Source organism: Pan troglodytes, chromosome 16 (assembly GCF_028858775.2).
Source record: "Pan troglodytes isolate AG18354 chromosome 16, NHGRI_mPanTro3-v2.0_pri, whole genome shotgun sequence".
Lineage (NCBI taxonomy): Eukaryota > Metazoa > Chordata > Mammalia > Primates > Hominidae > Pan > Pan troglodytes.
Window position 1 is genome coordinate 23019759 of NC_072414.2, and position 16034 is coordinate 23035792.

General features: G+C 43.3%; 1 protein-coding gene and 1 non-coding gene across 2 annotated transcripts in view; both read right to left on the reverse strand.

Annotated features, from left to right (window-relative positions):
• Positions 1 to 13594, reverse strand: part of TRPM1 (transient receptor potential cation channel subfamily M member 1) — a 75910-nt gene extending 62316 nt beyond the window's left edge. Inside the window, exons 1-5 of the mRNA XM_063794068.1 lie at positions 13518 to 13594; positions 6657 to 6852; positions 4503 to 4716; positions 3684 to 3808; positions 2697 to 2868 (exon numbers count right to left, since the gene is read on the reverse strand). Of these exons, the coding sequence (XP_063650138.1) occupies positions 2697 to 2868; positions 3684 to 3808; positions 4503 to 4716; positions 6657 to 6659 (514 nt within the window). The 5' untranslated portion in view covers positions 6660 to 6852; positions 13518 to 13594. The remainder of the gene's footprint in view (positions 1 to 2696; positions 2869 to 3683; positions 3809 to 4502; positions 4717 to 6656; positions 6853 to 13517) is intronic.
• MIR211 (microRNA mir-211) lies at positions 1658 to 1766 on the reverse strand. The gene has a single exon (NR_035714.1). It is a non-coding gene; the product is annotated as a microRNA mir-211 (primary transcript).
• Positions 13595 to 16034: the final 2440 nt, after the last annotated feature.

The following is a 16034-nucleotide window of genomic DNA, read 5'->3' on the forward strand; positions in this document are numbered from 1 at the left end:
GTAAAAACATTACGACTTGGGGGATGTTCTATCTGGCTGGAAGGAATTCAGGCACGTGATAACAATTTTCTTTTTCTTTTATTTTCTTTTTTGTTTTTTGAGACAGAATCACACTATGTCCCCCAGGCTGGAGTGCAGTGGCATGATCATGGCTCACTGCAGCCTCAACCTCCCTCTCAGCTCAGGCAATCCTCCCACCTCAGCCTCCTGAGTAGCTGGGACTACGGGCACATGCCACCAACACCCGGCTAATTTTTGGTAGAGATGAAGTCTTGCCATGTTGCCCAGGCTGGTCTCAAACACCTGGGCTCAAGTGATCCACCTGCCTTGGCCTCCCAAAGTGCTAGGATTACAGGTGTAAGCCACTGCGCCCAGCCCAATTATCATTCTTGCATTCTGTCACATATTATGGCCTCATTGGGAAAACCAGGACCTCAAAGTCTGAAACTTTCTGACTCACATATGGTTAAACTCCTGAATAACCCACCCACCTGATGTTGGGGCTACTTCAAGGTGACCACTGAGAAATATTGGAAGGTATTCCTGGCTGGAAAAATATTCCCCTGGCTGTCCTAGCCTATGGTCTGAAATTCCCACCCTGATGGCTGTCCCTGAAGAATGAGACGATGAAAGGGGATCTGGACCAGCCAGGGAAATTACAGTTCAATTCCTGGCTTCTCCCTTATGACATTGGGCCAATCACCAAATCACCAAGAGCCTGAGACAGCCATTTGTAAAAGGTGAACAATCACAGTGCTTCCTTTAACTCCTGCAGTTGTAAAAATATCAGAATATGTGTTTGGCTAGCAAATAATTTTGTAAACGTTAAGTAGCATACAAATGAGGTACACTGTTCTTGTTGACGTTTCTGTCTTCAGTGGCTGGAATAAAGCGCAGATCTTGGACGCAGCCACTTGGACCACTAGTGGCCCATCAGTTAATGACCTGTTCCCAGAGTCCTCCCTCTGTCTCTATCAGTTAATAGGACTCTTCAAGAACACAGTGGGTACCAACTAACTTTTGGTGGCAGAACCTGCAGGGATGGCTCTGGGAAGCAAGAGGTGGCAGGAAGATTCCAGGAAGTTGGGATTCTGGAATGGGAAGGAAATGGGAGTGGAGGCACATTTGCCTACTTCCTAATTTTATGCCACACTGGCCATGACAGATCACACTCTGAGCCTATTTCACCAGCTGTCCATTAGTTGTGATGGGAATTAGTTGATCGATATTAACTAAAGGCAAGTGGAAGTATCGTTGGTCTCAGCTCTGAAGGGCTTCAGATAAAAATCTGCCAGCATTGGTTAAGAGAAGATTGGAGAATTTCAAATGAGCCATTTCAGAGTTTCTAATTTGCTTCCATGAGGTGTTTCTACAGTCAGGGACTCTTACATATGTTGAATAACTCTGCTGTGTCCACCAGAGTAATTACAGCTAAGTTCATTTCAGCAGACATGCATTGAGGGTCTGCTTTGTGTCAAGCCCTGACCAGGAGATATTGGAAAAATGAACTAAGATATCCTGGACTCTGCCTTTGAGATTTCCAACCCAAGCAAGGATTGGTATTTTCAATCTTTAGGAATATGGTGGCCAAATCACCTTCTTTTCGAGCAACAGAGTAGAACAGGTTCTTCTTGGCTTAGGCTGGAGTCCTCGAAGCTCCGTGCTGTGGGAAGTGACAACTGAGCACCCCTTTGCTGTCCCTGCCCTGCTCAGAGCCCTAGGCGAAGGATGACAAAGGGAAGCCCACAAGTCACATGGCCAGGTGAAATGGGGTGTTGTAAAAACTTACAAGTCCAGAAAAATTAGAGATGTGAGAACAAAAAACATTCAGTCATCGACCAATGTATTCTTCGAGATCTGATTCTCGGAAATCTACAACTTTTCCTAGTAGGCCATCCCCATTCTACCCACTCTGCAGCATCACAGTCCCATACATGATGCTTCCCAATGACCATTCGCCAGGACTAGATGGTCTCCCACAAAAATCTTGCCAGTAATGGGAAAAACAAACTACTCTTTCAGATTGTTTAACAATTGTTTGACGTTAAGAATTACTGGAGTATAAACATGCTCCAAGAGATTATACCAGTTATTGTAATTCTAACCAGTTGTTATCATTGTTTCATCTGGTTGAGGTTTGCGTCTTTCTCTCTAGTTCGACCTCAGCTTTCGTCTGACAGTGACAGCTCCCCCTCAGGACCGGCAAGGATGATGCCCCTTCAGGAGCAGATGGCTCCTGCAGCCCTCTCCAGATATGTCCCCACCTGGCCATCTTAGTCTACATGAAAGGCCCAGCATTACAGAGATATTTAATAATCACATAACACTTATCAGCAAATAGAAGGAATCCTACTAAATCTTTGAGAAATTGTTTTCCTGTTAAAACACTTAAAAAATAACAACTAATTACAGGGAACAAGAACCACTGGGCAACAGGGTGGGCAAGGCCATCACCATGGCGAGCACTGAAGGTTATTTCGTGCTAACTTGTGAACCTGGGGCAAAGCATCCCCATGTAGCCCAGTGAATGTGATTTGGTAGGTGGCTAAGGTAAGACATCTAGGTGAGTCATTTTCTGTTGACCTAACAAGAAGCAAGGTTAATCTTCTAATCCCCTTGGGCAATCTCCTTCTCAGCCTTGTTTCCACTGTGATGGCATCAGCCCAGGAGGACTGCGTGCCTTTGCCAGCACTTACTTGTGTTGATCTTCTGCAGGGAGATGTGCTTTTCCAGCAGCCTTCGCAGCTTCACCTCGGCGCCATACTTGCCCAGGGTGCCATTGTCAGCCAGGATGAAGTGGGTGTGGGAGTTGTTGAGCACAGAGAGCTTACTTAGAGGGTTGGACATGGTCTGGTACACTCTTGTTACCTGACAAAGTGCACAGCGCAAATCAGACCTGCAGGACTTGGATGTTAAGACCAACAAGGGAAGCAAGCACAATACATATGTGTGGAGTGACTGCACTAAAACTTATTCTCACATCTCTACCCTGCCTTTTGAAGGTTTTATTTTTGCCAATTGTTACATTAAAATAGAAAGAAAGTTAATTGTTTTAGATAATGACAACCTAGCAATTGCACTCCTGGCATTTATCACAGAGAAATGAAAACCTATGTTAACCTCAAATCCTGCACTGGAATGTTTATGGCTACTTTACTTGTAACAGCCAAACTGTTCCTCAACAGACAAATGGTTAAAGAAACTGGTGCCTCCATATCATGGGATGTCATCCAGCAGTAAAAATGAATGAAGACCGATACATATGGCAACCTGGACGCGTGTTCAGAGAACTATGTGGAGTGAAAAAAAAGCCAGTCCCCAAAGGTTACATTACTGTATGATTCCATTTACAGAACCTTCTTGAAATGCGGGGTGGTGCAGATTAGTTGTTTCCAGGGGTTAAGGAAGAGGTGGGGGTAGGAAGGAGTGAGGTATATGTATATGAAAGGGCAACAGGAGGGATCCTCGTGTTGATGGAAACATTCTGCACCTTGACCTTATCAATGACAGTATCCGGGTTGTGATCTTGCATTATGGTTTTGCAAGATGTTACCATTGGAGGAATGGGAAAGGCTGCAAGGGAGCTCTCTTATTATTCTTACAACTGCATCTGAATCAACGGTTACCTCAAAATCAATCATTAATTTTAAAAAACTGCCAACATTTGCAGAGAAAACACTTACATCCTTTCCAACCAGGTCTTCCTTATTCTCCACGATGCCCCATGGAGCAATTCCTATAGCACAAACCCGGCCTCTGGACTTGGAGGAGTGGTCTTTCAAGGCATCCCCTACGTGGCTGATAACACCTGTGAGCAGCCATTGGTCATATTTTAGGCTCTTTTACTTCCCAGCACACCATCATTCATGAAATTTAGGGACACTTGCCCTGAGTCCCTACATTCCCTACAGATCAGGGGTGAGACATACTCATCTTTATCATTAAAACAAAGTACACTGAAAGTCTGAGCTCAGGATAACAAGCAATCTTGCATTAACTCTAGAAACGGGAAAACAAAAACAGAAACCAAAGCAACTGTGTAGGGATTTCCTTTACAGATGTCTAAGGCCTAAAGCTGGAAATAACTGGAGTCTTTTTGGCATTCCTTGGCTGCCTTCAGTGAAAATTGAGAGCCATACTGCCTGGTATGTTCCTTAATGTCTTTGTGCCTCAGTTTCCTGTCCTATAACAGGAAAAGGATTGTCGAGAGGTCTAATGAAGATGATGCTTGTACAGGGCTCAGTTCAAGGAATATTGCATGTCATGGGTGACCCAGAGATGTTGACCATTATGACAATCATACTCTATTTGCTGTTTTTTTTTTTTTAAGAGTCATATCAAAGTAAAAAACACAAGCTAGGGAATAAAGACTTCACTTTAGTCATAAATAGGATCAGGATGCAATATGTTTTGTTGTCCTTAGTTATTAGGAAGCTCTTTGGGGACCACAGTGAGTTCTGGGTGGTACATTGACTATCGGGAGGGAAAGGGCCTGCTCTTACCTGTGCTGACACCCCCGGTGAAGATCCAGGCCCCGGTGGTCATGGCAGCCTTGATCAGGCCTTTCCCAAAGACTTGTTTCAGCTTGGGCTGCATCTCAAAGTTCTGGAGGCCTCCATGCACAGATATTAAAAGCTTGGGGAGTTCCAGCTGCCAATCTTTCACCATGAGATGGAGCAGTGAGTCTGGCTTGGTGTCATAGGATACACGGATATACTGTGAAAGAGTGTGTGGCACTCAGCCTCTGTTCTTGGTTTTGCTTCTCGTGTCAAAGGGGAGTGAGGCTATTGCTCATGTCCAAGCAAGAACTGCCTGGCTTGTCTTTTCCTCAGGGCCCTGGAGCCCTCTGTGTGAGTCTGTGGCCAAGTGACTGAAGGGAACTTTGGAGAGGATTGTCAGGTTTAGCAAATACAAATAAAAGATGCCTGGTACCATGGTCTGAATGTTTGTATTCCCCTAAAATTCACGTGGAAACCTAATTCCCAATGCAATAGTGTTAAGAGGTGGGATGTTAGAAGGTGATTACGTCATGAGCATGGATCCCTCGTGAGTGGGACTAGTGTCCTTATAAAAGAGGACTCAGGGTTGGGCATGGTGGCTCATGCCTGTAATCCCAGCACTTTGGGAAGCCGAGGCAGGTGGATCACTTGAGGTCAGGAGTTCGAGACCAGCCTGACCAACATGTTGAAACCCCGTCTCTACTAAAAAAAATACAAAATTAGCCAGGTGTGGTGGTGCATACCTGTAATCCCAGCTACTTCAGAAGCTGAGGCAGGAGGATCACTTGAACCTGGGAGGCGGAGGTTGCAGTGAGCCAAGATTGAGCCATTGCATTCCAGCCTGGGCAACAAGATCGAAACTCCAACTCAAAAAAAAAAAAAAAAAAAAAAAAAAAAAGGACTCAGAGAGCTTGTTCTCTGCTTCTGCCATGTGAGGACACAGCAAGAAGGTGCTATCTATGAAGCAGAGGATGGGCCCTCGCCAGGCACCAAATCTGCTGGCACCTTGATATTGGGCCTCCCAGACTCTAGAAATGTGAGCAATAAATTTCTGTTGTTTATAAATTACCCAGCCTAAGGCAATTTGTTATAGCAGCCAAACAGACCAAGACACCCAGTTAAATTTGAATTTTAGAGGAACAATGAAAAATGTTTCAGTACAACATTTTTATTAAATGCAATAAATCATGCAATATTTGGGACATACTTGTACTGAAAATTTATCCAATGTATGTCTGAAATTCAAATATAACTGGGTGTCCTGTATTTTATCTGGCAATCCTAACGTTGGAGGAATAGGTTCCAAAGCTGGCTTAGCTAGAACAGTGGCCCAAGAAGTTGGATGAGGATGTTGTTGAGTAAATGGGTCAGGGGATCATGGGCCCACACATGAACTTGACCTCTTCAAAGTGAGGAGGAGGCTAATAATGCTCAGATGCCTTGTCTCCTATAAACTGCTTCTTTGTGTCTGGGCTAATATGTAGGGTGCCATTTCAGAAGACTGTATATTGCAGCATTTGGAACACAACTAAATTTTATTTTAACAATGATGTTGGGCCAGTGAAATAAAATGAAATTGCAAAAAGTCTGTGACTGGGCATGTAGGAGTATAATTCAGAGTGAGCTGGAACGGATCACAGAGCTGAAGCCTCCCCCACGCTGGCAGGGCTCACTGGAAGGGCAGAGGGCACTCCCTGTTTACATGCAAATGTGAGGGACCTTGGTCCTTCTCGGGCCAGCTGAGTGCAGGCCCAGGGAAGCTGTGGACAGACCTCAGAGGAAAATATTTCCAAAGACTCTCAACACATCTAAGGGGGCTGCAGGTCCACAGTTATTAGAAAAATGAATTTGTCTTTCATTACTGAAGATGGAGCAATGGAGTGTGTTTGCAGGGTTGGGCCAGAGCCTGGTTTGTGGATTCAGAGCTTTGGTATGGATTTACAGGACACTAGATGTTCTTTACAGTGGTGTCCAGTTTCCAAGCCTCATGGCTAAAAGCCATGTGCACAGATATATCTCTTGGTTTTTCAATGAAATATCTAGAAAGATTGAGCCACAGCCATGAAGAAGACCAGGTATCTGCAGTTTGGGGCTGGGAGACTGGCTGCCAATGAAAGCTGTGATCCTAGTGGCACCATGTCTGAATGCCTTTCTCACCATGGCTTTATTGGAATATCCGCCACCCTGGAATTCAAGAACTCCATAGGAATCTGTTGGGTAGCTCTGGGTGTGCTTGGCAACAGACCATTTCTCAGGCTGAGTCTCCACCTGTTTGTTTTCCTCTTCATTTTTGCTGGGTGTTGCACTTGGCAGAGGGGGGATATGCTGGTTGGTGAACTGGCCACAGCAACACCTGAAAACAAAGGCAAAGCAGGGTCTTTCTACAACAATCTCCCCCTTTCCCCTTCATTAGCAAAGATGAATTAACCTCAACAGGTGAGTTGGGCCCAAACAGGAGCCTACTAACACTTTAGTAAGCCAGCGTTATTAGGGACAGAAATGCCCCATCTGATGGCCTTTTCCAGATAATCAGTGCACGTCTCTTTATATGCCAGTCGATTTTAGACACATTGGAGGGTTGCTCTTTTGGAAAATATTTCAACTTTTTGATGTCTTGATAACATCAATATAAACATCAAGTACTAAACATTCTGTGACAAAGTATAGACATGCCCTCCGAACATAGAGTTGACCTTCCAGATTTTTCTTTCTCTTGTCATTCAGGTTGGAGTGTAGTGGCGCTATCACAGCTCACTGCAGCCCGGACCTCCCCCAAGCTCAGGTGATCCTCTCACCTCAGCCTCCCTAGTAACTGGGACCACAGGCACACATTACCATGCTCAGCTAGTTTTTATATTTTTAGTAGAGACAGCATTTTGCCATGTTACCCAGGCTGGTCTCGAACTCCTGGGCTCAAGCAATCTGCCTGCCTTGGCCTCCCAAAGTTCTAAAATTACTTACTTAGGTGTCAGCCAAATTTTTCCATATTGTTGAATTGTTCTGTTCCTTAGTAAAACATTTCTCCACTCAAGTAATGCTAAAAGGCTATTTCAAAAGTGACCAATATGTCTTTTTCTGCCTTGGACAGATGGCCCATTGGGCCATAACCCGCCCCAGCCTCAGGGATCTTCTAGCTCTACAGCATCTCTCCCAAAACCCAGCCAACCTCTCACGCCCTCCCTGAACTCTGGCTTTCTAGTCTTCTCTGAACATGTTCCCTGGCTTTGTGCCAGCTTCTTTTCCTAGTGTGCCTAGGATTTCATCTGTTACTCCATCATTTTTGGCTGCCACTGTTTTGAGTGGACTGGACCCACCAAAAACTTGAAAAGTTTGTTAGGAAGAACTGCAGTAGCCTGGAGTGATGCCTTGGTGGAGATGGAATCCAGGGAAGGCATGGAGGGAGGTCTGTTCCTGGACCCAGCAGGAGCCTGTGTGGGCAGCCATGCACCCTAGCAAATGGGGTGGGAGAGCTGGGGATGGAGTCGGCTTGAGGACTAGAGAGGATGTCTTTACTGGGCTAGATGTGCGAGTGCGTGCACGTGTGTAATGCACATGTGCAGGGCCCTTGCCAGAAGGCTTTCTGTGCTCCCATGGGGCCAGCCTTGGGGCTTCCTCCCTGCCTTGTCTTTCCTTTTGTTTTCCTTTTTCTTTTCCCTCCCCCCTTCCCCATTCTCTCCCTCCCATCCTCCTTCTGATGGCCTTCCATCTTCCTTCCCTCACTCCCTCCCTCTTTCTCTTTCTCTCTCTTTTTTCCTTTTATTGAGATATAATTCATGTAATACATAATCAACCCATTTCAAGTATGTGATTCAGGCCAGGAGCAGTGGCTCACGCCTGTAATCCCAACACTTTGAGAGGCCGTGGCATGTGGATCATTTGAGGTCAGGAGTTCGAGACCAGCCTGGTCAATATTGTGAAACCCCGTCTCCACCATAAACACAAAAATTAGCTGAGTGTGGTGGCGCGCATCTGTAATTCCAGCTACTTGGGAGGCTGAGGCAGGAGAATCGTTTGAACCCCGGAGGCAGAGGTTGCAATGAGCCGGGATCGTGGCACTGCACTCCAGCGTGGGTGACAGAGTGCGACTCCGTCTCAAAAAAAAAAAAAAAACCATATATATATATAGAGAGAGAGAGACAGAGAGAGAGAGAGAGAGATTAAATGGTTTTTAGTGTTGACAGATACGTGCAACCATCATCACAGTTAATTTTCGAACATTTTCATCACCTCAAAAAGAAACTTGGCATGGCATATTTTAAGTTATCTTCCTTCTCACCACCATATATCTACCTGTGCACCACTCCCCAAGCCATAAGCAACCTCAAGTCTACTTTTTATCTCTGTGGATTTCCTTGTTCTAGACACTTCATATGAATGCAGTCCTGTAATATCTGGTCTTTGGAGATCAGCTTCTTAGCATGTTTTCAAGGTTCATCCATATTGTAGCATGTGTTGGTACTTCACTCCCTTTTATGGCTTAATAATATTCTCGTATGAATGGATGAACATTTTGTTTATCTATTTATCATTTAATGGACATTTGGGCTATTCGCACTCTTTGGCTGTTATGAATAATGCTGCTATGAATATTTATGTAACAAGTTTTTGAGTGGATGAATGTTTTCATTTTTCTTGGGTATACACTAGGCATGGGATTGCTGGGTCATACGGTTACTCTATGTTTAATCTTCTGAAGAACCACCAAACTGTTCTCCAAGGTGGCTGTATCATGGTACATTTCCACCAGCAGTGTCTGAAGGTTCTGATTTCTCCATATCCTCTCCCACACACTATCTTACATTTTCATTCTAGTCTTCCTTCTGAGTGTGAAGCAGTTTATCATCATGGTTTTGATTTGCATTTCCCTGAAGAATAAGGACATTGAGCATTTTTCATGTGCTTATTGACTATTTGTGTATCTTCTTTGGAAAGATGTCTATTCATTTCCTTTGCCCATTTAAAAAACTTGGGTTATTTATTTATTTTTAATTATTGGATCTCTTTCTGTATTCTGGATACAAGTCCCTTATCAGAGACATAATTCACAAATATTTTCTCCCATTCTGTGGGTTGTCTTTCCACTTTCTTGATAGCGTCCCTTGAAGCACAGTGTTTAATTTTGGTAAAGACCATTTTTTTGTTGTTTTTGTTGTCCATGTTTTTGGTGTAATATCTCAGAATCATTTGCCAAATCCCAGGTCATGATTTACCCTTACATTTTCTTCTAAGAGTTTTATAGTTTTAGCTCTGACATTTAGGTGTTTGGTCCATTTTAACTTTTATAGATAGCATGAGGTAAGGGTCCAAGACTATTCTTTTGCATGTGGCTATCCAGTTATTCCAGTACCATTTGCTGAAGAGACGACTACTATTTCCCCATTGAAAGTACTTTTCACCCTTGCCAAAAATCAATTTGCCATAGGTGTATGGGTTTATTTCTGGACTGTCAATTCTGTTCCATTTGTCTATATGTCTATCCTATGCCAGTATCATTGTCCTTTTATTACTGTAGCTTTGTATTAAGTTTTGAAATCAGAAAATGTGAGTCCTCCTATTATTCTTTTTGATGCAGTTATAGATAAATTATGTTGCCAGTTTCATTTCCATATAGTTCATTGCAAGTGTATAGAAACACATTTGATTTTTGTGTATTGATCTTATATGCCACAATCTTGCTGAACTCATTTATTAGTTCTAATATTTTTTGGTGGATTCCTTAGGATTTTTCTATGTATAAGATTATGTCATCTGCAAATAGAGAGTTTTACTTCTCTCTTTCCAATCTCGATACTTTTTCTTTCTTTCTTTCTCTTACCTAATTGCTTTGGCTTGTACTTCCATTAAAATGTTGAATAGAAGTAGTGAGAGAGGACATCCTTATCTTGTTCCTAATCTTAGGAGGAAAGCATTCAATCTTTCACCATTAAGTCTGATGTTATCTGTGGATTCTTTATAGCTGTTCTTTATCGGGTTGAGGAAGTTTCCTTCTATTCCTGGTTTTCCGAGTGATTTTTTATAAAGAGTGTTGAGTTTTATCCAAGTCTTTTGCTGTGCCTATTGAAAAGATCATGTGATTTTTGTTTCTACTATATTGACATGCTATATTACATTCATTATTTTTCTAATGTAAACCAACTTTACATTCCTGGGATAAACCCTGCTTGGTCATGGTGTATCATTATTTTTATATGTTGCTGGATTTGGTTTGATAGTATTCTGTTCAGAATTTCTGCACCCATGGTCATAATATATATTGATCTATAGTTTTCTATCTTGTGATGTCTTTGTCTAGTTTGGTATCTGGGTAGTACTGGCCTCATTAAATGAGTTGGGAAATGTTCCCTTCTCTGCTATTTTCTTGAAGAGTTTGTGAAGAATTGGTATTAACTCTTCCTTAAATGTTTTTTAGAATTCATCGAAAAAGCCATGTGGGCCTGGGCTTTTCTTTGGGCAGTTTTTTTATTACTAATCCTATCTCTTTACTCCTTATAGATCTGTTCAGATTGTACATTTTTTCTTGAGTCAGTTTTGGCAGATTGTATATTTCTCGGAATTTTCCCATTTCATCTAAGTTATCTAATTTGTTTGCATATAAGTCATAGTATTCTTTCATACTCATTTCTATAAGGTTGGTAGTAATGTCCCCTCTTTCATTTCTGAGTCTAGTCATTTGAGTCTTATCTTTCTCTTCTTTTATGACTCTAGCTAAAGATATGTGAATTTTGTTGAGGTTTTTAAAGAAGAGCTTTTAATTTCATTGAATTTCTCTACTTTTCTATTCTCTTTTCCATTAATTCCACTTTAATCATTATTTCCTTCCCTCTACTTGCTTTAGGTTTAGTTTACTCTTCTTTTTCCAGTGTCTTAAGGTAGAAAGTTATGTTACTTATTAAATATCTTTCTTAATATAGGTATTTACAGGTATAAATTTCCCTGTCCGGACTACTTTACCTGCATCCCCTAAGTTTTGGTTTGTTATGTCTTCATTTTCATTTACCTAAAAGTATTTTCTAATTAACCTTCTGACATTTTCTTTAACCTAGTGGTTATCTGGTAGTGTATTAATTTTCACATATTTATGAGTTTCCAATTATTTTCCTCCTATTGGTTTCTTATTTCTAATTTTATTTCATTGTGGTTGGAGGACAGTTTGTATTATTTCTATCCTTTTAGATATTTTGAGGCTTTTTAATGGACTAACACATGGTCTATGCTGGAGAATGTTCCATATGCACTTGAGAAGAATGTGTTTTCTATTGTTACTGGGTGGCGTGCTCTATAGTTATCTGTTAAGCCTAATTGGTTTATGATGTTGTTCAAGCTTTCTATTCCCTTGTTGGTCTTCTGTTTAGGTGATCTATCCATTATTGAAAGTGGGGTATTGAAGTCTCCAACTGTCATGTTGAATTGTCTACTTCTCCCTTTGTTTATGTCAGTTTTGCTTCATGCATTTTGGTGCTGTTTTAGGTACATATATGTTTATATTTGTTGTAACTTCCTGATGGATTGTCCCATTTATCATTATAAAATGTCCTTAATATCTCTAGTTACATTTTCTTGCTTTAAAGTATGTTTTGTCTGAATCCATTATAACCACTCTCACTTTCTGTGGTTGCTGCTTACATGAGTGGGGCACGGGTGGAAGAAGGGAGCCTCTATCTCTCAACTGCATTCATTCAGGACTTAGCCTCAGCAACAGGTAGTAGGGGACAGGATGAGAAATGCTGAAATCCTGCTCCTCCCTGGAAGAAAGCCCCCTGACTGGGAGCTGGTGGAGAGGGAGCTCTGTGTTCTTGGCTGCAGCACTCTGGAGTAGAGTCTCTATCTTGCTGAGCTGGGCAGAGGGAGGGAGGAAACTCTTGGTTCAAATCCCACAGACTCTAGCCTTTCTTACTGAATTTTTGCTGGCTTTCTCTAAAGATATTCCTTTACTTGCTGTTTGTCTTTGGGATCATTTCCAAGGGTTTAAACGGTTGTTTTTTTCATTCTAGTTTTTTTTTTTTTTTTTTAATCCATGCTGGGGACTGCATGGAGTGCATCAAGGAGGCTTGTATGTGAGCCCAGAAGCACTTTTTGCCCTCTATTGCCTGGGCATCTGGCTTCATGGAGGACTGCAGTGCTGGCACAGAGAGTTCCCAGGATGGCCTATGTGCCATTGAAATAAGAAGGGACATGTAGATGCAACAAAGGGGAGACTTTTGTGACCGTTGGCATTGTTTCATAATGGCATTTCTTACCTCGGGGGGCAATCACTGGGGTTTAAGCAGGGAGGAGAATCTGCAGGGTGGTGTGGGGCAAGGGGCAGCTTGGGGATGTGGAGGGACTGTGATTGCATGTGTGAAACAAATTTGAAGCAGGTGATCTTGAAGAGTGTGTACTTCTGTGTCATTATTCTATCTGCATGAATTTCATATTGGACGAATGTATGGATAAACTGTTCCCCTTCCCCCAGACTCAGCCTCATAGCTTTTGCCCTTAGAGATGAGACATTTTAGTTAAATTAATCTCTACTTGCATGACTTTACAAGGCCTCTGTTCAGCTTATAACAGATGCATTTTAATGTAGGTGAATAAAATTGTTTGATGTTTTGTGTACAAGCCAAATCCTTTAATAAAGTTATAGCTAGTTCATTCAACCGCTCAGATCTTTCCTGTGATGGAAATTCCTTTTCATCTAAATACAGTATGAAACTCTTATTGAAGAGGCCTGGAAAATATCCTGGAAACCTGTTGAAAGCCCTCAACTCCTTGATCTTGCTGAGACTAAGAGGAATGATGTGGGCCCATTTGGCTATGAGAGCTCGCATTAGGGTGGGTGGTGGACAGAAACTCTTTTCTGAAGCCATTTGCATGTTAATGGAGTAACAAGGAGCCCCAGTGACTCCCTTGTTAGTGACTCCCATGGGGAATGGATTCTGGCCACCCTTCTGGACTCCTCTTTCTGCCTCTTACAAACATGAGAATAGTGGCAGACAAGCACTGGTTTGGATAATGTCTTAATCGTGGATTTCAATTTACCTGTTAGAGTCTTTCGTGCTAGGAATTACAAAGATACATTCCCGTTTGCAAAAGGTTTTCTCTATCCAAGATTTCTGACCCTGGAAGAGAGAGAGAAGTGGATATTGGACCAATATATTCCCAAGCCATCATCAGAGTCCATTCTTATACTTTTATAAAACAATATGTCTGCCCACAACATCTGAATAGTCATCTGCAATAATGGTGGATGCAAGTCTTTAAGGATCTTAGCTCTAGTACCTTTTAAGAGAAATGGCTTGCAAGTATGTATTTAATGGTTCTCATTTTGCACCTTAATTCATCCATATCCACCTGTTGAAGATATTTTTTGTGCACGGTTCTGGGGTGGGAGCTGTGGGGATTTCCAAGGAGATAAACTGCAGTGCAAGTGTTGTTTACCATCTGGAAATGGCACGTTAGGGGTGTGGCTCAGGGAGGCCACCTGGAGCAGAAGGAGGTGGGAGGGAAATCCCCTGTGGAGGCCCTGCTGGTGCTGGATGCTCAGCGATTTCTGCTGGCTTTATCCCACATGGCCTCTTGTTCTCAGTCACCAGGGACATCTCACACAGAGGCTGGGCACTGGGAAGTGAACCGGCCTGCATCTGAAGGGCCCCATTGGGTCTGCTTCCCAGGGTTTGTGGAGTCAGTTGGCAGAGAGAGCTGGGGAGAGCCCTTCCTGCAGGTGGGAGGGAGGTGCAGGCAGGCTGTGGGGCAGGGGCCTCAGGGTTCCCTGAAAGGGCTCGTGGGAGGCAGGGAGAGAGCCAGCACCCTTCGCTGGATCTCCATGAGGCCTGGCTCAGTGCGTATTTGTGCTATTTGTGGATGTATGATGTGTGTGTGTGTGTGCTATGTTTGTGTATGTGTCTGATGGATGTGTGTTGTATGAGTGCAGAGTGTGTCGTGATGCATGTGTGTGTGTGATGAGTCTGTATGTGAGTGGGTGTGCGCGCACGCATGTGTGGTGTTTGTGATGTGTGTGTGGTGTTATGTGTGTGGTATGTGTGCAGTGTAGTGTGTTGTGTGCATGACTATGACCTGTGTAGTGTGGCGTGTGCATGACTATGACCTGTGTAGTGTGTATGTCTGTGGGGAGCTTGTGGGGTGCTTGCAGGCACGGGGAAGTGGAACGCTTAGCATGTGACAATCCTGAGTCAGATCTTAGAGAAACCATGGCCGGCGGGAGCCTTGTGTCCTTGGCCACTTTCCCACAACTGCCATGAGGAGTGCCCCATGTGCCTGTGACCAGGATGGGACTGAGGTATCTGCGGGGTGAGGCTTGGAGCTGGCCTCCTGGCTGTCCCCATTTACCTAGGCAGCAGTGCTGCTCTGGGAGGTCCCTTGTCTCTGGGGAGGTCACCTCTGCAGAGGTCTGCAGTGACAACTGCATGTCAGACAGGCCCTCCGCAGAGAGGTCATGCCGATGCCCCATTTGTTACTCTAGGAGAGCCCCAGCCCTAGTCCCAGCTGTGCGGACTAGGGCGTGCAAGTACCCCCCAAACTCAGCCTTTCTGGGAAGATCCAAGTCGGCTTGTTACTTGGCTTTTTGAATAATAGAAATGATGAAAATTCAAACCTTCCTCAGTAGCCTTCAAAAAGCAACACCGTACACTTTTCTCTGTAAATAATTTAATGACTGTTTAAAAACAACATCGCTGGCCTCAGAGGTTGGTGCTTTTGTGCTAATGCAAGGGAGGCAGGCAGTGTGGGCTCAGGGGAGAAAGAAAGCATGGAGCGGGAGCCTCTGAAGCCCCGCCCTGCCCTTCTGTTTTGCACTTTTCCCGTCTGTTTCGCACTTCTCCAGCGCAAGACAGCGAAGCCCAGCACCTGCTGCCTGGAAAGAAACTGTGCTTTTCCCCTTTGCATCTCATGCCTTACTTCCCAGAGAAGCTGGGAAGCCCTTGTTTTTTATAACATAGGGATTGCAGTATTTGGACTATATGACAACTAAAGACAAGAACTCTAAACAAAGATTGAACTCCCATGAGTAGGTTACTTTTTCTGGAACATAGGATAGCAATTCTGAAGCTGTTTTTGTGTCCTCGAGGACTGAACAAATAAATTAATACATTGCAGATGATTGGAGCTGGGTTTCTCACTGCTGGAGAAAGGAGTTACAAATATGGAAAGTGGGGAAGGTCACAATGAACCTTGTAGCACTGAGCTAAAATTAAAGTTATCAGTGTGAACTCATGGTTTGTAATATATAGAGACAGGTATAAAAACAGATATAAATGTATGTGTGGTCCCTGTCTATACATATACACATATATAGAGATATAACATATTGCATTAATTAACTATGGAGTAACAAAACAAATTGCCCCAAAACTTAGTGGCTTAGAATAACAAACAATTATTATCTCCCAGTTTCTATGGACCAGGAGTTGAATGTGGCTTAGCTGGGTGCTTCTGACTCTGGTTTCTCACAAGGATTTGACTGAGCTATGGGTGGGGGCTGTGGTCTTAAGGGAAGGAAGGAAACCCGGAAGGATCCGTTTCCAGGCTCACTCATGTGGT